A 24,592-nucleotide genomic window follows, 5' to 3' on the forward strand; every position below is an offset into this window, starting at 1 on the left:
ACCTACCGAACCAGACCCCAGTTGAGTGTGAGAACGATCGGCCAAGCTCTTTTGTTCCCATGCATTCGTAACCTGGGTCCGGCAACTCTTCTCACAGAAGAACATTTGTTTAGGTGTGTCAGTGGGCAGTATTACAAAAGATGATTCTTAACGAACCTATTGCCTTTACTAAAATGGCTCCTTTTAGGCCCTTTCTGGATTCCTCACATTATTATACTCTACTACTTTCTTCTTAATTGGTAGAAATCTATTACTTAGGTTTGCTATACCGGTCTTATTAGATGTTTCCCAGCTAATTTATTTAATCAGGTATTTATAAAAAAACATTCTAAGATATGAGTATGCTTTTTTTAAGAAGAATATAAAAGATGGCAGAATAATTTTAATGTTCTCCACATCATAATAAAGAAATTCATCACATATGTTCAAGTAAAGATTTTACTGATAAAAATCAAATAACAAAAATTATGTTAAAAAATTATATTAATTAATTAATTAATGTTATACTTCTTATGAAGAAAGTGTCCGACTAATTATTTTTAAATATAAAATTCAACCCCGTCAACAGCTAAAAGTGTTAAATCATTACATGTCATGTATTAGTGATGTAAAATACCATCAACTGACATTTCTCTGTTTTGTATATTACTTGGAGCATTAACTTAATCCCAAAGTAATCATGATACTGATTTTAAAGGATATATAAAACAAATGTAAATTCAGTGAGGGACTGAATAACAACTGAAAATTATATGAAGTTTAAAGTGGCAATCACTTTGGACTAGTACTTAGAAAATTAACTGAATAAACTATAACTGGACTTATAAAACTAATAAACTATAACTGGATAAACTTAATGACGAGGAAACATGTTTAGATCATTTAAGCAATCAATATCTTACCTATTTTACTAATATAATATTAAAAACAATGAGCAGTATATAAAATAAACATTCTGTTGAGTGATACCATTAAAGAAAAAGACTTGTTTTTTTAAATCAGAAAAAAGTTTAACAGCATCACCTTATCTTTTAAAAGAGCAAAATAAAATAATTAAAACATTAATCACATATATAAATTAAGAATTATTATAACAGTAAAAAAAATTAACTAAAACCACACAAATAAAGGGAACATGCATTTTAATAACAAAATAATTACATGCACATATAAACATATGACAGATTTACCTGAATAACAATCCTGTAATCATTTTGTGATGTTTTGTCCGATTTAGACATAGACTGAATGTTGTTGCTGTTGTGGTTACCATTTGTTGTTCTTCTGACTTTGGCTGTTGTTTCACTAAGCAATAAAGTTGAATCACTATCACTCGGGTCACTAACTTCCATTACTAAGTCTCTAGCATTAAGTATTTCACAGTTCTCTTCTTGGAAATCAGGTGAAGATATATTCGAGATGGCTTCAGATTGTGACAGATCAGTCGGACCAAGATGAGAGTTAGCGGGTTTTTGATCAGAATGTGTCGAATCAGTCGACATTACGGATGAAGAAACAGAAGTGGGTGATGCGGGTGATAATGAGTGATGGGGGGAAATATTTTCTGAAGACACTGATGTGGCAGTTCTGGAAGAAGAGGAATCTGTGTGGGGTGTATTATAAGTCCATATCACTCTCTGATCTTCCCCTTCACTATCTGGTCTTGTATCAAGCAATGTATTTAATGATGATGTTATATCATCATCTATATCTATTGAGACTGCAGACATTGAGGTGTCCTTATTAAATTGTAAATGATCTTCTGATCTAGATGTTCGTACTACATATGAAGAGGATGTGGGTGCAGCAGACGTTGCAACACTAGGAGTAGGTGATGTTCCTGGAAAAAAAATATACACATATAAGTAAATACAGTCACTATTCACATGTAAGAATCTGAATCAGATAATACAGCATATATAGGTTATAAAGAAGTTCATGCAGATAGAACAAGTTTGAAAATTAAAACAAAAAACAAAATTAAAAGGAGTTAACATTAAACAAACAAAATTTATCATTCTAATTTCTAAAAAAACTAGTTCCACTTAGCTTTATATTCTTTATGCACTTCAGTACTACTAAATTTTTGGTTTGTAGTATAATTAAATGTATCTACTTTAAGGCAATTCAAACCAAACATGTTGCATACATGTTGCAAACATCATACTTTGAATATTTCATTGAAAGAAGAAATACAAATCAGTCATCTCCTGTACATTTTATCTATTTCAGATAAAATCAAATGAATAAAACCAGTTCTATAATCAATTCAATAAATCAAACTTATTTGTCAACAAGAGTGGGTGTGCATGTGATTTTAAAGCTGCCTATACATTTACATGATAATCTTTAAAATTTGTTGCTAATTGTTATAGTTTTAAATTTAGTCTTAAATTTTCTAACTGATCAAAAAACTAATAGCTTAAATATTTTAAACATTTTCCTTTATTTCAATAATCATACAAGATCTAAATATTTTATCTAACCCTTCATGCGTTTATTACCCTCTCTGTTGATTGTCACTTTTTCCTTAGAAATGGATTTTTTTTCAAATAACTTCATTAAATAGTTCAGTAATGCAGGCTTTTAGACATTATTATCAACAAAATAAGTAAAATTAAATAATTTTATTATTAAAAAAAAATTATAAAAAATTAAAATAGCATTTTATAATTTATGATGTGAAGAACTGGTAAACTAATAAATACAAAATGGGCAATCTTTATAACAAAATTAAATAAAGAACAGGTTGAAAAAAATCACACTTATTGAAATTATAAAGGAAGCCCTGGTAACATGAAGTGTTCTAAAGTCCGAGAACATGAATAATTCCATATTGTGTGTATATATATTTTTTTTTTTTTTTTACTATACAAAGTAAAAATTTAATAAGTAATTTTTAAAATTTTTTAAATATTCAATTAATATACAAATACCCTTGAATATACTTTGTATATATTTAATATGTACAAAACTAAACACTGCTAGAAGAAAGGGTGGAAAACAATGATTAGGCTGGAATAGTCCAGAAAGTAATAAACAATCAATCACAATTAATAATAGTACTTCATTGAGGAATGAAACTTGATGGTGAATATGAACAGAATAAGAGTGGGTATGGCCATCCTAAGTGTCATGACCACAATGAAGTGTTTTTTCCTGAAAAATTACCAATCCTGCCTAATCCAATCCCTCATAATTAGGAACAAACAACTAGGTGAATATCACATCACAATACATCTGTACCAATTTGCACTTCTGTAACTGCCAAATAATAATACTACTTCAAGATACAAATAATTACAACACTTAGTGAAAAATTACATTCTTAAATTTTTGTTAAGATAAAAACTTACCGGCTGATGAAGTTTTCCCATGGTGATGCCTTTCAGATTCAATGGGACTAGTTGGCACTGAGTTATGTTTTTGATGGTTGTTATGATTGTTATGAAGGTTGTTGTGATGCCTTAAACTATCAACTTTCTTTTGTTTAGGAAGAAGAGAACTTTGTTGAGTCCTAGAAAGTTTTAATAATCGATCGCCAGTCATCAAGAAGGCTTCGCACCTAAAATATTAATAATTAAACTTTTAATATCAACTGAAACTCACACAAAAAAATAAAATACAGCTATGACTAGCTGTACAGAAATACTTTAATGATCACTGATTGTGTTCAATTGTTAAATGGTCTGTAAATAAAAAGGAAGATGAATTACATGGATGGAAATTGAGACATAAATTGGATAAAAGTTATGCAACATGAAAAAATGCATCACAATGTTTGAAAAATGATATATAATAATTTTCTTCAGAAATATAATTACATACTACTAATTTAATTTCAGAAATAACTGAAACCAGGTGAACAACTTAAAACTATTATTCTATTTAAATTATACTTTTAAAAATAAAATAATACATTTTATGTTAAAAGCAAGTTAATTAAAATAACAAGTGTGTTAATTTAAGTATTTGATAAAATAACTGAATATAACAATCATAAAAAAATCACTCTGAAAATAAATAAATTGAATTAATCTTTGAAAAAGGTCTACAAGCTCCAAAAAGTTATCTAAAGATTTAAGTTAACGTAATTATGTATAACTTAATAATTTTACTATAAAGTTTTAGTACACATCAAAAAGCTTACTCCCATAAGAAAAGAAAAAAAATTCAGAAAAAATGGAAGAATGCTTTCAAAAATTGACCAAAAATTATCAACAGAGAATATATAATGATATCCAGTGAAGAAATGCATTACAACCTTTCAAAGATTTTAGATTAAACTAAAAGAAAAGAATCATAGTTTATGAAAACATGATATTAAGTTCTAAAAGTTTTATTGAAAGATAAGTAAACAAGAAAACCAGACAGAAATCAAGACAGAAATCAAGTAAGAAAATTATAAAAGTTTCAAGGGTTCCAACAAAAAAATTTTCTAAAGTAATTAAAATTAGAAAGATTATGGAAAAAAATTCTAAGACAAAACAGAAATTACAATTTTAAAAAATGTTGTATTAATCAGATTTAATTAACATTTTACATATTCCAATATGTAAAAGCGAAGGTTTTCTGCTTTAGACAGTACAGAAACATTTAAAATGCATACAAAAGAAACTCATAAAAAAGAAAGATCAAGATTTTATATTAAAAAAAAAATAAAAAAAAAATGAAATTTCAGAAATTATTTTTTTTTAAATTGTAAAAAAAACTGCGTTCTCATAAAACATACAGCAGAGCATATTTTTAAACTTTTATCTGCTTTAAACTGATAAATATTCTCTTAAAAAGAAATACTTCTCTAAAACAATAGGAAAAACTATTTAGGATAGTGGATAGATGTACATTTTATTAAATGACTGCTCTAATAAAACTGACATTCTTTTAAAGACAGTAAATTAGATAAATATCAACCATTATATCAAATTCTCTTTTAAATCTATAGTAAATATTCACATAGTGATCAAATAATGTTACAAAATCATAAACTGTCACATACACTGCACTGTAAGTAAAATAAAACCAAATTCAAATTATAAACATAAACTTCACACACTGGTTTAAATAAAAGGATACAAAAAATAACAATATGAAAAAGAATAGATTTAATAATTATTTTAAATTAAAAACATAAGTAAAGAACATAATGAAAAAAGGGACCTTTCTTTATCTAATAAATAAGTTTAAACTGAAATACTCACAATCTAAAAAAATAATAAAAACATTTAAAAGCTACTTGAATTTCATAAAAAGTCAGCACTACACTTGATTGATTGGTTTTATGCATTATTTTCTTAGGCATCAAAAAATATTTTTATCAGCAGTACTGTTCAAATAACCAAATACAAATAATTCCTCCATGATTTAGGACAATATGATAAAGTGCCTATAGCCATATAAACCTTATAGAACAGAACCAAGAAACCGAGTGCAATAGTTCAATTGACTTCTTTTATTATTATTTTGAGAATTAAATGCAATTATTAAATACAGCTCATTTTAACGTGATAAAGATTCAAAAATGAATCCCAAAACATCACTTCATAAGTATAAAATTTCATTTACTTTTAAAAAATCAAAACTAAAACATAACACATCATTTTCATAAAACATTTTCAAAAGAGAAAAATAAATCCAATTTCAATATCTTACAAATTATATTTTTACATAATACTCTATAAATCTAATTTTCTGTTTTAATTTACTTCCTTGCTGATAACTAAGGGAATCCCATTTAAAATTAAACATGTATTATTTCTGGATTACAAGCAGCTTAATGAAGCAAAGAAAAAAAAACTACATAGTAAGATTGGAACAAAATGTTCTTTTCAAAACAGATCAAACATTCTGATGACATAAATTTGTTTTATTTTACATTTTCTGGTTAGTTTATAAGAGATTAACATAAAATACTCGTCATTTGTCAGAAAAAAATTTTCCACTGAATTCAATATTCTTGCACTATAGCAAGTAGTGAACATTAAACATTACATACAATGAATTAGGCAATGAAATTTATCATTATACTAATATAAGTCAGTAAATATTTTTACTGAAATAATTTGCTTTATTAAATATTGTGGATCATTACCAAATTTTGATAATTAAACAATTTTTTTTAAAGAAGTTCCTTTACATTATTCAAACTGAAAAGTGTAAAATATATTTTAATTACAATATATTTAAAATTAGAGAGAAATAAATTACAGCACATATTTTAATAAAACAAATAATTGGGTTGTTAATGATTTCTTCCAGCAAGATCACATCATAAGAAACTAATTGAAAGGGTTTAACTTATTCTCAAAATTTTTAATCATAAGTATATCAATGATCAATTCATGAGACTAAAATATACAGAACATACACGATGTAACATATGCGTATGTCAGGATGTAACCAAGCCGCCACACCCTGTTAATAGAAACAAGTTTTCAAAGTAATTAAATGACTAAATGGGGAAACACTGAAATTCCCACGAGATTGTAAATAATAATGCAAATTAATAAATGATTAAGGTCTTACCTGGGTTGAGGTTTAAAATTTTCATCGCCATTACTTCTAGTGACATCCTCCAAAGAAGGAGGATGGCATAAGGGGGGAGGACAAGCACCACCATTATTCTGAGTTTTTTCAACAGGAATCAGGTCGCCGTCACTAGGAAATTGGTTCTGCGATGACAAATAATTTCTAACCTTCGCTTTTACAACAGGATCTGCAAATAAAATCAATACTTCAGAATTACCATTAATTAAACCAGAATTAAACTAATATGCATATCAAATTATTAATAAGTCAAAGAAACTGAAAATTCACAATTCTCCATATTGCAGTATTATTATTACATAGAAGAAGTAATAAATAATACTTAATAAGATATATCATAATAAGATATAATAATACAATACGTAATAAGATATATCATACAATATTCTAATCTATTGAAGCCACATCATATAAAACATTCCCATGAGAGTTATTTTTTTTAAGTCATTCATTTCATTAATTTATCACTTTTTACAAAAAAAATGACAATCATATGTTATATCCTTGATAAAAGATTTCTATACCAAGACTAACTATACTCAGACTTACTATACTTCTGTACTCGGACTAACTTAAACTTTACTGGAGATTATAATTGTGAGTGAAACTGCAGTTTCTAGTAATCATTAATATTGGGAAAAAATTAAAATGGCAATGACTACACTCAGTAATTATGATTTTACAAAAACACAACAATTTATGGTTACAGTGTGTTACTTGCCATAACCAGATGGTTTTTTGTAACCTAATATAACACCTGTGAACAACTGAAACTGATATAACCATTCTCAAGAGCAATAAGAATCCCACGGGATGCTTATTGTAAGCTTGTCATGGCAGGCCACAGAGTAGTAAGAAAATATTTGAATATGGCATGCAGAGTTGAATATATATTGATATATATGAGTATACCAAGCACACTGAAATCTGGAACTGAACGATGAACAACGTTAGTCTCAGAGAAAGCAATACAGATTGACATCTCCTGAACTTTAAAGTGCTCTATGCATTACAGACATAAGAAAGACTGAAACTAATTGTGTTAAAAAACAGCATTAATATGCTTCTTTTTCTATTGAGAAACAATGAAATAAATATGCAATAACAATGCAATGCAGTATGTTGTTATAACCATAAAATACAATAATAATAGATATAATAATAATAATAATAATAGATATCTAAAGATGCAACTAGTAAAGGTAATATTTTAAAAATACAACAATTAAAATGAAAACCTGCACTCAAACTCAATTTTTTTCAGGTTTGTACCTCAGTAATTTACTTCCCAATACAAGAATAAACAAAGGTAATGCTTTATTACCTACAAATATTAAAATTACCTAATACAATTCCATTTTGTTACTGAATTTGACATTAAAAACTAAAAACAAGCCAAAAAAAAAATATCACTCTTTAATGTAACTCGCATCATTCCTACATGAAATATACAAATAAATTAATTAATTTGTTTTATCTCCAACCAACTCGGATGAGGAATTCATTTCCAACTGGCAAACTACAAACCTTTTCAGTTTATTTTTTAAGTAATATATTTTCAGCAGCAGCAACAATATTTTTAAAGTAACATCAATGGATCTTAAAGTCACCTTCCAAAAAATCTTAATTTGATTTTTTTCATTGGAAATATAAGATGCGTAGCATATGTTTCTGTTTTTTTACTTAAATTGATTCAGCATTTGTAAAAATAATAATTCTAATAGTACTTGAAAATAACTATAATTATTTTATTACAAATGACCACAAACTGACACCATACATAAGTAAATTACTGGTTCTTAGTTACCAGTTTTACAATCAATTTAGTATAATCTCCTAAACTGTAACAGATCTTAGTTATTTCGATAAAAAGCATTGAACATAAAAATGCTAATGTAACTTTTAATTAACGTTTTGATAAAATAATACACACTATTGTATCAGAATCTTAATACTGTAACTTAATTCATGAAAATCACATAATTCATTTAGTTATGCAGTTTACTAAATGTAATATATACCTTTATCCTAAGAAAATTAATCATGTAATAATAAAATGTTAAAATAAAAAAGAAATTTCATAAACAGAATCAAATTAAAATAAATGTAAAAAAATTAATAAAATAGAAAGAGGTAATAAATACAGTTACTAATTAACTCTTTACACTGTTGTACTTTTGTACAACAGAACAAAAGTACACTGATGTACTTTTCATCAACAAAAAAGTGCTTCTTATTGAAAAAAGATCCCTTTCTTATTTCACTACCAACAGCTAATAACATGCAGCAGTTATTATGACATAAAATAAATAATGTCTAAAAAATCTATCACAAAAATAAACTGTATTTATCTGAACACAGAATTTCAACTATAACAAAATTAAGCTTTTACAAAGTTTGTTTATTTTCCAGCAATTGCTAGGTCTGGGTGTGTGTATAGGCAGATGCAATTACCGCTACTGGTTTTCTAGGTCTGATGGAGCTGCAGAAGCAGTGCATTGTAAGTAAAGTATAAATCTACCAGTAAACATGTAGTCCGGAACAGATTCAGGTCAACAACTCCTGAGACATGTGGTTAATTGAAATTCTACCACCAAGGAACACCGTATTCCAGTCAACACTCAAATCCATATAAAAGTAACTGCCATTACAAGGACTCAAACCATAGAACTCTTGACTTCAAAAATCACCTGATTTTTTGTTGATGAGTTTAACACATAGACTTGTTTACAAAGTTTCTTGCACACAAAAACAAAAATTAGTTTCATACCAATTACATAGAATGGATAATGTTTAAAACATCTATCATAAAAAACAAACTGTAGTTGTCTCAACACAAAGTTACAACTACAACAAAATTAAAAAAAAAAAAACGTTTAAGGACAAACAAATTAGTTTCAAACAATTCATATAACGTTGAATGTATAATGTTCAGAAAGAATAATTAAAAAAGCAACAGTGTATGGATACATAAAAAAAATTAAAAATACAAATAAAACACATAAAAACTAAAATGTTTATTCAAAAATAATGATTCCAATGTTTTATATCGTTTTACAATAAACTAACCTCTTTTTAATTTCAAAGACACAGGATTTTCAGACAACCTCAGGCATTTTAATACTGAAACAATAAAAAATAAAATTCACTATTACAAAAATGTATAAAACATCATATGTGTTACTAGTTTTATTATTAAATTTGAATATACTGAAATCCTTTAAATGAAGAATTCCTCCTTTTTTGTAGATAGATTCTTCTATATGAACATACAAAATGGTATATTTACTTTTAACCAATTTGAATGCTCATTTAATGGTGAAGTTAAGTTTTTGGGGTTAAACCGATCTGCTTAAGCAATGCTTAAAAAACTAGAATCACAGTAAACCACTTGTAATTGTAGGTAAAGACAGTTGTGAAATATTGTAATGCTATCTCAACTGTAACCACCCGTTCTGAAATGTGCTTTCAGGTTGATGGCTTATATTTTGAACAGTTGATGTAATGTAACAATAACCTATGCTATTTTATTTGGTTTTAGATGTTTAGTTGTTTTTAAAATTTTATTCAATAATAGAAGGCTGTTCATTTTAGTCTAAAATTCTAATTCAGTATTTTCCATATTGGTATGTATTGTTCTGCATTAAAGAATACATAATTTGTTGCACTATTATTTATTTTTTATTGAGTTTATTTACATCAATTTTCTCAGGATTAAATTCTCCATCAATTTAACCAGTACTTTTTATTTGTTTATTGACAATTTCAACAAAGCTATTTTATGCCAAAGCTTAACTATATTTTTCAACTCAATTCTTCTGTTTTTTACATCCTATTTCATAGAAAAATGCTTTCCTGAAGCTAAATGTAACTTAAGACAGATACCTTGTATTACTAATGTTTTGTAAGTAACATAAGGCCTCCTCCAGAAAATCACATTATCTTGCAGCTATTTTTTTGTGGTTATTTTGGAAAATCATATTGGGATTCTGCAATCACAAAATGAATATTGCATTGCATGTAAACCTTAATTAGGAACAACAACAACTAACTCTTTTGTTCTGATGATATTCTGCAAAAATGTTAAGTCAAAGGCCATGGCTGGTATTGAAATAAAGGAAAACATTGCAAACTCTGATTAGAATTGATTATCATCACATGATGGCCAAATTCTGATTTAAAATTTAGATAATGCTCAAAAAGCGAATATTAAGCGAATATGTAAGAAAGGTAACTTTAATTTATCCCTAAATCTTGTTGGAAGACAAAAAATATAGCTGCAGTATAAGACAGAGTTTAGAAGACAATTTCAACAAGATGTACCAGTGGCTCACCACTGCTCTTATCTGGGATAAGATTGAAACAGAAGAAACTGTTCACGATGTTTACAAGCAGCATTCCAGAAGATCATGGGCAATCAACCAACTCCACAAGTACAAGAAAGGGCATAGAAACATATGAGCAATCTAGAAAATCTGTTCAGTAAGTGACTCACAAGACAGTTATTTTGATATGACACACCTCCTTACTATAATTACAACGTGAGGGCCTATCTTAATAGAATTCTGGTGAACAAATGGTTAGGGAAAAAAGGCAGCACAAAGTTTCTTCCCACACTCACAGATCTCACCCTGATGGATTTCTTTTTATGGGTACTTTAGTACCTCAAACTGTGTGCGAGATGGGTTCCCAAGATGCTCTCCGACCATCACAAAAGAATGAGAATGGACGCCTCCCTAATGTTTCTCCAGCGCTATCACAATGGAGAAGATTTTTTGAACAAAATTGTCACAGGTGATGAGACATGGGTCCATTTAGAAACTGAAGAAACAAAAGAACAATCCAAACAGTGGATACATCCTCATTCTCCCAGTTAACCAAAGAAGTTCAAGCGAACCTTCTCCAACATTAGTGTATGGTTACTATGTTCTAGGACCAGAATGGAGTTCTCTTGGTGGAATTCATGGGACGTGGCACGACCATCACTGCAGCCTCATACTACGTGACTCTTACATCTATGAAAGGCAATTCAGAATAAGCGGAGAGAAATGTTGTCATCAGGCATTGTCTTTCTCCATGACAGTTGACAGTTGCAGCTGTAACAAAGAAGCTCCTGCAGTGTTTTCATTGGGAAGTGTTTGATCACCCACCATACAGCCTGGACTTGGCTCCATCCGATTTTCACCTCTTTGCTCACATGAAACGCTGGCGAGGAGGACAAAATTTTGGCACAGACATCGAACTGCAGACCAGCGTAGAAATATGGCTGAAAACACAGGCGGCTCCGTTCTATGAAGAGGGTATTGGAAAGTTGGTATCACGCTACAACAAATGTCTAAATCGGAGTGGCGACTATGTAGAGAAATAGAGTAACTATGTAAGTACTTGTTACAAATAAAAATGTTTTTATTTTCACTGTGGTTTTAATTTCGTGACCCATCAGACCTTGGAAAAAAATAACCCCTTGAAAAAAAAATATATTGCTATATAAATATGTTAATTTCAATTTTATATTAATATATATAAAATAAAAAAAGAGAACATTAGTGTTGGTTGTAGCAGAAATATTCATGTGAGTAATAATAAAAAATGGATGTAAATGCAATACTGACAAGTCTACCTGATGTAGACTTGTATTAAACTTCTATTTACATAAAGCGTTTATAATTTTTTATTTTATTGTTAATATGTTTTCCTTAGAAAATTTTTAATATGTTAACACTGATAGAACCTATAAGCTGTATATTTCATATTAAAATTTATGCAGATGTTTATTATTTAAATCATAAGCAGTTTTTTTTTTTTTTTTAACAACTCAATTCTGATTTAAATTGGGAATTCTAACATTTTTGTTTATTTATGAACAAATGCATCAATTATTTTTTATAAGCTACATAAATAACTGAATAGATAAACAGCAGGATGGGCATTATAAACAGCAGTGCAATGTGAACACTCAGATAAATAAATAATTAAGTGCAAAGAAAATCATTTTTTAATTAAATTTTATTTTTAAAGTAGCAAGTAATTTCTTAATTACAAATAATTAAGAACACTGCAGTGTCTCATTTAAAAACTTACTATCTGCTAAAATGAGTTAATGGCTTTTATATATTTAGTCCAGTCAATATTACTCTTTTGATATTGCAACAGTTTATAATGTAAATTAGCATACAGCTGAAGAAGGTTCTAAACATTGTTCTTGTTGATGTTAAACAGTATGACTTGTATAAAAATATTTGTGGTATAAAAATACCACTCCATATTATACCATCAAGAATTACATTTATGTTTCATTTTGAAATAACATAAAATGTCTCTATAGATTTTTCGTGTTATAGATAGTAACTTAACTGCTTACATGAAGCCTGATAGGTGAACAGACATACATACATACAAAGACTCTCAGGTATAAGCATGTTAACATAGACAGATCACGCTGTGGGTCACTCAAGTATATAAGCTTGAAAAATAACTTATCAGTAAAGGATTAGCTAAGAATATGTGCTTTCATATGTGCTAACACTGCTGAGCTATAAATCATGCACTATTTGGTTATCTTTAAATGATACATTCTTTTGGTATTTTCTCAGTTTCGCTTACAGGTTTAACTCTTAAAATCATCACAGAAGAAACATTTTGTTGAAGTGTCAAATGAATGGCTGGGGCTAACCTGCAAGTATACACACTTCTGTTTTGTTAAAATCTGAGTAATTGTTAATTCATTAACAAATCTATTTAATACAAAAACAGTTCATTAGTTCTGTATAATTTACTATTTAAACATATGGTCAATTAAAATTGAACTTTCTGAAAAATGACATTTATTTTTACAATCTACAGATACATACCTAAAACCATTTATAGTATAGTTGGATTCATTTTTGAAAAAAAAAATTTTTTTGAGTGAAAATGATATTGAAACAGTTTTTTTAACTACCTATGTGTTAATTCTAACCTGTTATAAGAAGTTACTATGAAATAACTAATTTACAGCATTATGCAATACAAAACATAAACATAACATTAATCACTGTTTTATACATACTAATAAAAAAACCTTTGTATGCCATTTTTATTTCTTGCAGAATCAATTGCTTGTTAGAACCCATAAGAATATTTTTTGAGTATACTATAATTAATAATACACCTTGAATAAACCACTGATTTAAAGAGAAACAATAGAGCATTTAAAATTGGTAATAAATAAAAAAAAAACATTCTTTACCTTCTTTAGTGTTGAATCTATTAACATCAGTCTCATTCACTTTAAGTATAACATCTCCAGCTTCAACCTGAAACAAATAAACACTATCATTATTATTATTTTTATTTTAAAATAAATCAAACATTAAAAAAAAATTGTGATATATAATATATAATACTGTAACATCCCAATAATGAAAACAGACATAAATAAGTTTGATATTTAAACAGTATTATTTAAAATCAGATAAATTAAAGAATAAAAATGTAACTGGACAAAAAACTACACTTTAAAAGCAATATGGAAAATATTCTTAAATTAAATTTTTAACTAATCACCTTCTTTTCAATTGTTTTTCTAGAATAAATCTGTTGGATAGTTTTATAAACAGTACATACAGAATATATACGAGTATATATATATATGCACACACATATTTTTTTTTTAATTACGATACATAAGTTCTATCAACAGAGAGCGAATCAGGGCTAATCAACAGGTCAGGGTAGCTATCATCAGGGCTGATGAGGCTAATGATTGATAGTGTAGTAGCTTGTTTCTAGATGAATAGACAGACCAGTATCTGTTTACCAACAGTTTTATACTTCATACCTAATCATTTCTTTCATTTCTTCTTTATCAATGAAATACAGATAAAAATAAATGTCTGAGGGAGTCGCAGATGAAAAAAGAACTGCAGTATTTTCTTAAAATAAGAAATTACGTAAATAAACATGCAAATTTTCATGAAGTTTTCAATTTGATAAACCCAGTAATCAAAGGATGATAATTAAAGAAATTGCATGAGATACTAAAAATATAAAATTTAACACAATATACATGAATAAAAAATTAAATATTCACTAGCATGAGATGTATTATGCATTTTGAAAATAACATTTCTGGAAGTATTTAATAGAAAAACTCTTCAACAAGACTTTCTAATTAAGTAATTAATATATATAATTAATTAATAATCAATCCTACATCAGTTAAAATGCTTACTTGCTACTAAAAATAAATATTAAATAAAAACATAAATGATGAGATAGCCTGCATTGATAGCACAGCATAACAGTTCTACTAAAGCTGAAACATTTCTGGATACTGTTTACTGGGAATTAAATGAATAAAAATAAATTTAAAACTCAAGTAGTTAGGATCTATTTTACAGTTTCCCATAGAATATAAAAATTAATTCATGATGATAACATTTTTTTATAACCAAAAGTGATGGTACTTAGGAAATTATCTTGTGTTGCAAAAAAACAGAACTCATTAAATAGAATTAACTTAAACATATACTTTAGAATGATAGACAAATATAATCTTTTCTAAAAACAAAAAAATAATGATTGGAACTTATGTTTATATTATCTCTCATGAAAAATGACTATAAGTTAGACAGCATTACGATAACAAAGATGTAGACAGTTATGGATAAGTAGGAAGTGAACAGTGATGTCAGTATAAATTTAATCTACTTTGATATATACAGTTAAAGATTGGGGCAACTGACAAATCTGTAAATTAAATAGAAGCGATGCAAGTCTGAATGTAAAGTAGAACCGTGCAAATAGAAGAGTATATTCCTTAAGTAATAGTGCTGTTATATTAAGAGAGGAACTTGGAGTGACATGTGAATGCTTAAAAAAACATAGATAGCTGGAAACAATAAAGGAATACTACATGAAAGGAAATAATTTACAAAAAAGTTCTTTCAAACAGGATCATAGAGAGAAGTCCTACTGGAGTAACTAGTAAAAGAAATACATAAAAAGAAAGATTAAATCAAAGATGACGTCAAGAAAAGGAGAAAAGAATGGAAAAAAGGTTAACAGAAGGAAAAATGAAGGCTAGGTTTTAAAATTGATGCATCTGGTGGATATGATGAGTTTTAACAGATGATACAGTAACAATATAATTTTAATACATGTTTACAAACTTCAACTTACAGATATGTAAGTTATTTAGCTACAACTATTCTTAATACGGTATTAAAGCTTTTCCTTAGATTTGATAAATAAGGAATAAAAAAAATAATATTTTTTGGCAAATTATTAATAATAGATTCATATAAAATATCATAATAGAATAATCTATAATAGTGTAGTATATATTAAAATAGTACAATATACAATCATGTAATAGATTCATGATAAAATATAATAAAAATTGCTTCAATTTTTTTTTAATTTCTATAATCTGCTTTCAGGGATTTTGTGACTTCAGTAGTGAATCGATTTTTACAAGCACAGAGTACATGGGATTAACAAATTAGACAGAATCCTTTAAAGCATATGACCGGCTATTACAGAAGAGTTTTTTAATTTCCATCCATGGGGAACTGCATGAACATGCAACTACAGAAAAACTTCCCAATATTGAACAAGGCTTGGCCACAACAATCTGTCCGTTATTTAGAGGCATCTGCTATTCAGAAAAATGTGAATATAGTGTTATATTCAGTTATTGAACAGAAATAAAACACTTTGAATAGATTACATATTGAGTATTTATTTCATGTAGATTAAAATTTAAAAAAAAAAACAAATTACCTGCAAATTAATATGACTGTAAAATTTGTAATATGACTGTAAAATTTGTAGTATGACTGTAAAGTTAAAAATAATACACTGTCGTCTAAGTTCACATTTGAATAAAAAAAAAGAAAATACTGTACTACTGTAATTGACCAATAAGATAAGAGAACAAAATTACTGTACTTTACGAAAATCAAATAAAAACAATGTAAGCTACAAAAATATTAATCATAGAAGCTATAGTATACAAGAATATTAATCAAAACAAACGGTATAAAAAATAATGAAAAAAATAAAAATAAAAAACCAAATATGGATATGTACAATTTATTTATACATAGATGGTTTAAAATAGCTATTTAATTTAACTAACGCTTGGTAAATATCTTTTTCATTAAGTTATTGCACTTCCGATATTAAAATATTGACTTCTGGCAATCCTTTTGTAAGAAATATTGCTTTAATTTTCTTACAAAAATTGTTAAAAAAAATTTTTGGTACTTGTGATGGTAAATATTGGTTCACTGTCATTATCAAGTCATCAGGGTCATTGTCATTTGTTTTGGAAGTAGTCAAGTCTGAGGCCGCAACATGTTCATGGATGTCAGTCAATACATCCTCTGTATTGAGCGTGTTTTCAATGTTTGGGTACTATTTGTAGTTTCTAAACAGTTCAATAAGTTCTTTAATTCACTCTGTTTTACAGAATCTTCATTTGGTTCACTAAGACGTTCAATGTCAGAATTGAAGTTCGTTCGTGGAATTTAATACTGGCTTTTATGAAAACAATTTCTCACGTCAGTAGTAGTAACCTGCTTTATAGTCATATGAATGCATAAAACTGCATCTAACAAACTAATTCTTTTAGAAAGCTTATCAGCATCCATAACTTTTATTGACAATAAGCACTTTAACACTTTTTTCATGTACTGAATTTTAAAATTTTGAATGATCGCTGATCAAGCAACTGACATTCTGCAGTATTATTTGGAGGAATAATTATCAATTTTAAATTTACTAAGCTAACATTAGGAGGAAATTTAGCACTGTCCAAGAATAGTATGACTTTTCTACTTTGCCTTCTCATTCTATGATCAAAACTTAACAATACCATTCAATTTCTAATGAACTCATGCTTTAGAAATTTATTTATTACGTGTGTTCAGTGTACAGTATACACTTGCTGTGCAAGTGTATACTGTATTCATCATCAACTGATGATGAATCATGCTGGATGATGAATTGATTAAAATCATAACATCAACATCTAGGCGGGAAGTGATACAATTCACAACAGATAACAAATTAGTCGCATTGAGTATAAAGTAACACAAGGAAAATTATAATTTTTATTCCTGCTGTCTGTTTTTCAGAACTGACTGAACAGTTTTTATAGGTAAATTCACTGTCCACATTCATTATGGAAAAGTATTTTATCCTGCCGCAGAATCTAAAAGGGTCTGTTTTTAAGAGAAGTCCGTTATTGATAAGTGTCTATCAAGGGCAGTTTCATTGTACTTCATTTATTATTATAGTTTATTTATTTTGTATGAATTTACATTAACTGTACATAAGATGAAGCATATATTTGTAAAAAAGATGAATAACAAGATAAATAAATGGTCATAAAAATATAAATAGCAATTAATAATTAATTAATGATTCATACATATTTTAATTAAAGCAAACAAATGAATCTTATAAATCAAAACAGTAGTCTTCACAAGGAAATTAATTACTGATAATATTCTTAATAATATTTAAAGACATTAAGACACTTAATATCTACAGATATATATATATATCAAGAGAATTTCATTACAAGAAAATTGTTATTTTAATTTCAGAAACCAGAAAAGGATTTTTGATAGTCAAGTGGTTCATGTAAGGAAAAATGTGTAGAATGCACAAAAAGTAGTTAAAATTCATCATAATACATTATTATATAGCTGAAAATTAATGGTACACTCAAATGAAGTCTTTCTTTTACCACCTGAAATTAGAGAAAAACTAAGTTGTGCAAGTGCATTTCTAGAAAGAAGGGAAAATGAAACATGAAGTTTTTTTGTGGGCGAAAAACGCTTTGGCGTTATCATCGCCCGAAATAAAATTTTATAGAGGAAAAAAAAAAAACAGCTAAAAAAAAGGGAACTCCTTAAAAACTAAACAAATTAAACAAAAACTTACAACTAATATCACAGTAAAATTTATTTTTAAAAAAACACTTAAAACCAATATGACAGCCGTAAAACTAAAATTAAAAATAAGCGTAAAACTAAAAATGTAAAATTTAACTAAAAATAAAAGGAAAAGAATGTAAAGGACCTTAACCTGAATAATGGGAAGACTAAAAAATTAACATAAAAAACTAAACTTAGGTTAAAAATCAAAATATTTTCTTTTTCCTGTTTAGCCTCTGGTAACTACCGTTTAGATAATACTTCAGAGGATGATATGTATGAGTGTGAATGAAGTGTAGTCATGTAAATTCTCAGTTCAACCATATCTGAGATGTGTGGTTAACTGAAATCCAACCACCAAAGAACACCGGTATCCACGATCTAGTATTCAAGTCCGAGTAAAAAGAGCTGGCTTTACTAGGACTTGAATGCTGGAACTCTCGACTTCCAAATCAGCTGATTTGGGAAGACGCGTTCACCACTTAGATCAACCCGGTGGGTAAAAATCAAAATATTAAAAAGCTAAAACTTAACTAATAACACAGATAAAATATCATTACAAAAAAAAAAATATATATATAACTAAATAAAAACAATTATATATATATATAAAACTAAAATAAATTTAACGAACTCTATGAGGAGTTTAAAAGGCTTCTTTTCAGACAACAGAAGAAAATAAAAATTTTAAATGAAACACATAACACTATTAGAAAGTACGCAAAATACTAATAGTTCTAAGAAATAAAAACACTCAGTCCAAAACTTCTTTATCATTGCCCAGAATTTGACAAATGTTCCTGGGCAATTTTAATTTATGACCCAAGACTGCATAATAAATGCAATACACAAGGATGTGACAATAAATGAAGGAACTGGAATAAGAACAGTAAAAGAAATAGAAATAAATTGAAATGATCTTTTCATGTCAGGAAATGACAGGATTTAAACTTCATGATAGAAGAGTGTAAAGATTGGAAGAAAGAAATCAAGAAAAAATTATGCACAACAAACCAAGGAATAGGGATAATGTAATGGAATGAAAGACATGTGATATAAATGTTTGATGAGAAAAATATGGTGAAATAGAAGTGGCATATGTCGAAAATATCATCAAAACCTCAATGTGAAAGTAACAAAAGAGAAGATTATTGCAATCTGTACAGATTATATTTTATTAATTGTTAACAGACAAAACAAAAAACAAACAACTTCCAATCAACTGATCTAGTTTGATCACTGACAGTAGTCAGTGATTCAAACAATAGTTATGTAGGAACAATCGACTCTTTTGCAAAAATTTCACAAACAAACTACAATCTAAACTTAACATCTTATGTTCAAATTTCCCATATAATACTAGTTAAAAAATGTTATTCTACATGTATTATTTATTATTTGTTTACTGCATTAATTTATTTTACATTAGAATTGCACAGAGCAGTTCTACGGATTTTAAGCCCTGGAAACCATATCTGTTTTAAATTTTAACAAGTAAATTAATAATATGTATATAAAAATATATTAATAATATGTATATAAAAATATATTAATAATAAACAAAGGAAATAACTTACAGGTGGATATGACTGAATAATAGAGTAACGTTCATATGAATCAAATTTTTCAGCTGCAGCTGCTGAAGCTGATAATTCATAACATTTATGTCTTGAAAACAACATAATTAAACCACAATCACTATTTAAATTTTACCATTTAATCTTATAAAAACTGTAAAAAATAAAATTTTAAGAATATTGACACTTAATAAACGTCTAATTCGGTCAATCAATATTAATAAATGTAAAACGGATTTTAACACATTCATAAGATAAGAAATAGCTCTATATAAATTGTAGAATTTAAACCCGATACAATTCAAAATAAACAGTTCATGAATGAAAAACTAAGAAGTACAAAACGTAAATCAACTTAAGAAAAATACATAGTACAAGCATTTATCACTTTCAGGTATTCATACAATCTACTTAAATTAAGAACTTTTTTATACATATACGTACTTAAAAAATTTCATTTTAACTATCACTATTATTCAGTTCTTTTCTACCTATGAAACGATAACTGATGTAATAATTTAGTACTTGATATACAACAATTATAAATAAATGATATTTCTGTTTAAATACATGAAATCTTTTGACATGTATCAAAAGTAAGACTAAATGAACCCATATTTTTGAAAGTATATTTAATTCTAAACCGCAAAACTGATATGAAAAGATTTTTTTTTTTATTATTCAGGATATCTCAATATGAGTGATAGTTACAGTTAGTTATATGCCTGTTTTATCAGAACAATCTAGATTTAAACAAACAAACTTATTAATTCAGATATGAATAAAATAAAATATATGGTCTTACGATTATATTAAAATAACAATTCATCAAAATTTCTTTTTAACTATTTCTTTTAAAGATATTAAATAATACAATTACCTAATTAATTATTAAGCTCATATTAATCCAATTAACCTTATTTGTTACTAAGGCAAGGTAAGATTAAATAAAGGTAATACATTAAAAAAAGAATTAAAAAATAAACATAAAACATGAACACACAACAACAAATTGACAATAAAATCAACTATTTTAGTTTATGACTGTTTTAAGTTTTAAGACCGAACTGTACATCCAAAAATTTCTTCTATGTAAATTTAGATAAAAAAGTAATTTTATAATTCTGTTAAGTCGGATTCACTTCACTGAATATATTTTCATAGGTATAATATAAAAGAGCAGTATGTTTGATAAAATAATGTATATCTTTATAAAAACATAATCAAACAATATAGTGAAGTCAACAAACTCTGCAGTAAAACTCAATTATTTGGAAAAATGAACTAAGATATTAAAATTAAATGTTATTTTAGAAATGTTAAACACTAATTATTAATAAAAAGGATGTAATAAGTTTATTCTAAAGAAAAGAATTTTAAACATTATTTTCTGAAAGTGAAATTCTTTTGTTTTCAACAAACTAAACAAAAGGGAAAAATATTTAATGAAATTTTTCGTATTTCACCAATGACAGATTCGACTTCGATCGATAAGGAAAAAAATATAAATTTATAAATCGAACATTTATCCTGCAAACGCGATCAATTTATATTGAATCTTGAAAAGCAGAGTATCGAAAATTCATTTTTCAAACAGATCTGAAAAAATCTAATCCCGTAAAGAACCGACAACTTTTTAACGAATACACACTTAATTAACACCAAATACGCACTTCACAGCACAACATACACCGTTAAAACAAAGCGTAAATACATAATTTAAACGAAATAGCTAACTACGCTACACTAACTGCAGCCAGCAGTAATGTAAAACAGACGCCCACGCGATTTAGGAAACGACACGACCATTTAACATCCTGTATCTAATCTAAATGCAATAACATCGAAAAACCGCAATACTAACGTACATCGACTACAATAAACTCTGTTCACATACACACAAAAAAATTTACTGTTAACTGGAAACAAACGATCTCACCAACCGTACATTAATGAATAATAATAATAAACTGACCGATCGATAAATGTTATCAATAAATCTGAGTAAACTGCTATTTGATACGCGATTAGAACAACGTTTTATGGTTGGTTACGAGAAAAGAATTCTAACAATCAATTGTATTATAAATATAATTATTTTATTACAGAATAATAAATCACTAGTGAATTACGTTAATGAATTTGATAACAAAGACCACAAATTTCAAATATCACCCATTATTTAATAAATATCCTACTGATAAATTCCTGTTTAACGGCATAAATTCGTCAACAGAAACAGTAATAACTTTACAAATTAAAGAATTATTTACTACATTAATCAAGTTATATTATTCCCAATAAGTTGGAAGATTATAAATCGCTACACATTATATATATATATATTTACAACTGAAATTAGTCTTAAAAAATACAGACCCTCATACTTGACTTCATTATCTAATATGAATTTACGTCCATGTAAAACAAGCCAAAAAAATTATTTCTAATAATCAAGAACTTCGTTAGAACTGGATGGCACGGCGAAGTCAACGAACTATGTTTACAATTCTAAACATGACCTAACCTAAAAGTGAAATGAAATTGGGGGAAAAATTAAAAAATAAGCATGAAAACATTATATTTCAGTTCAATTATATTTGTAATAAAGAATATACTTTCAAAAAATAATTTTGTTAGACGTTTTTTTCTTCCATTTGATGAACAGCGGGACTAGAATATGTCACTTTTTCGTCAAAAAGGTGGCTTTACGAATCGCACCGCTATGTAGCAGTACTTGATAGTACTAGGTAGCGTAAAAAACTTCGTAATGTACTTGAAATAATAAAATTTTAAAGAAAATATACTACTACAGCTTGTTTTAATAGTAAATGTTCTTATGTAAATGAAAGTACTGAAGATGAAACAATTTTTTTATTTCCATCACTTCATTATAAAAAAAAAATAAAAGTATTAGTTTACAAGAGATTATAGCTACTAATAAAACACGAACAGTAGGAAAGTTTTGCAAATGCGGCAACAAAGATTTTTAGAATTATTTGAACTAACTGATGGAAAAATAAAGAAAAGTTCATTTAATAATAATATAAAAGATGTGTCCACAGATACGATAAAAAAATCAAGGGTTACACTTACAAAGTAACAAATGTAATATCACATTACGGAACTCCGATTTGTGAAGGTCATTATACTAGTTTTATTAAAAAACGAAAATATGGTATAAAGTGAATGATATCAACAAAAAATACTGGCCGAGAAATTTTGTTTATTCTACAAAGGCAATACATTTGTAATAATAAATCCATAAGATTACATCATAAAAAAAAATAATAAAATAATAACCCAACAAAACGCAGGGATATAAAAAAAAAATGAAAATGAAATTATAAACCGTTCGGTAAGAGTCTCGTATAAATCATTTCTTTCGCTCTAAGACAAAAATTTCTATAATATAAATAAAACTGTTTTTAACAAAACGATACCGATATCAAAAAAGGAAGGCACTACCATTTCTATCATCAAAATCTATTAATTTAGAATTCTGTTTAAAAAAATGCATGTTAAATATACGTAATAGACAATAAATATATAATTAATAAACAATGTTTAAGCGTTCCATATAAAAAGAAAAAAAAATCAGAAAAATTTGTTACAAAACTCTTACCGGTCCGATTTCATTTATACGTAATACATATCACATTTACAGAAATAACACAATTTGTTGTTTAATAAATAATAAATTATTATTAATATTTAATTTATTATTATTGATAACAATTAACAATTAGGGACGAAACGGTTGCTAGTAAATTAAAGATAACTCGACACCGATATAACATTAAGATGCTAATCTGGATACACTCTTACACTCTCGCGTCAGCATAGGCAACAAAAACTTAAACTGTAAAAAGGTGTAAAAAAGCTGCTCATAAGTTAAGGAGGCGCCGATTAATCTTTTCTACGTTAAATTACTGTACTGGTGCAAATAATTATTTTTACAAATTTTTTATTTTTAAATACCTCTACATTTTTTTACGTAATAACGGTAGATTTATAGATTAATAAATGTAAATGTCTTATCGCTTACCTTATCAAAATGAATATATCAGTGTTTTAAATTTTATAACTTTTTTAAATTCAAAATATCCGTTAACTGAAAGCACTATTAAATACTTAAAAACGGTTTAAACCAAAAACTAAAATTGCTGAAATTAAGAGAAAAGATTAATTTTGGTAGTAAAGGCAAAGTTTTGTTTTTTCTTTCAAAAAAGTCCATAAACCGAATTAAATTAAAAATTAGACATAGAAAGGAACGTTTTTCTTAATTTTCTTATGAAGACAAATTTCAAAATGAAACTGTATCTGTTAACAGAAAAAAGACAGGGCCCAAAACAGGCTATATTATTGTTTAATGTTATCACGAAACAAACTATTAGGTTTCAAACTTATCGAAAAGACATAGGATAAAGTTTATTTATCAAATATTAGGAGAGTTACCAACCGATGTGTTCCTGTAATTCTAGTGTTTATTTATTTTTCGAAAGTATTGACTGTAAAAGGATTTTAATAATTTATTAG

The 24,592-nt window shown here is 27.2% G+C and overlaps 1 protein-coding gene across 4 annotated transcripts in view; it reads right to left on the bottom strand.

Annotated features, from left to right (window-relative positions):
• Window positions 1-24,592, bottom strand: part of Efa6 (Exchange factor for Arf 6) — a 396,188-nt gene that overhangs the window by 103,374 nt on the left and 268,222 nt on the right. For all 4 annotated transcript variants that reach the window (XM_075359859.1, XM_075359858.1, XM_075359860.1 and 1 more), the window contains exons 2-6: window positions 13,775-13,841; window positions 9,616-9,669; window positions 6,526-6,715; window positions 3,357-3,565; window positions 1,191-1,840 (exon numbers count right to left, since the gene is read on the bottom strand). In XM_075359859.1, coding sequence (XP_075215974.1) covers window positions 1,191-1,840; window positions 3,357-3,565; window positions 6,526-6,715; window positions 9,616-9,669; window positions 13,775-13,841 — 1,170 coding nt within the window. The remainder of the gene's footprint in view (window positions 1-1,190; window positions 1,841-3,356; window positions 3,566-6,525; window positions 6,716-9,615; window positions 9,670-13,774; window positions 13,842-24,592) is intronic.

This window comes from Lycorma delicatula, chromosome 3 (assembly GCF_047948215.1).
Source record: "Lycorma delicatula isolate Av1 chromosome 3, ASM4794821v1, whole genome shotgun sequence".
NCBI classification, from domain to species: domain Eukaryota; kingdom Metazoa; phylum Arthropoda; class Insecta; order Hemiptera; family Fulgoridae; genus Lycorma; species Lycorma delicatula.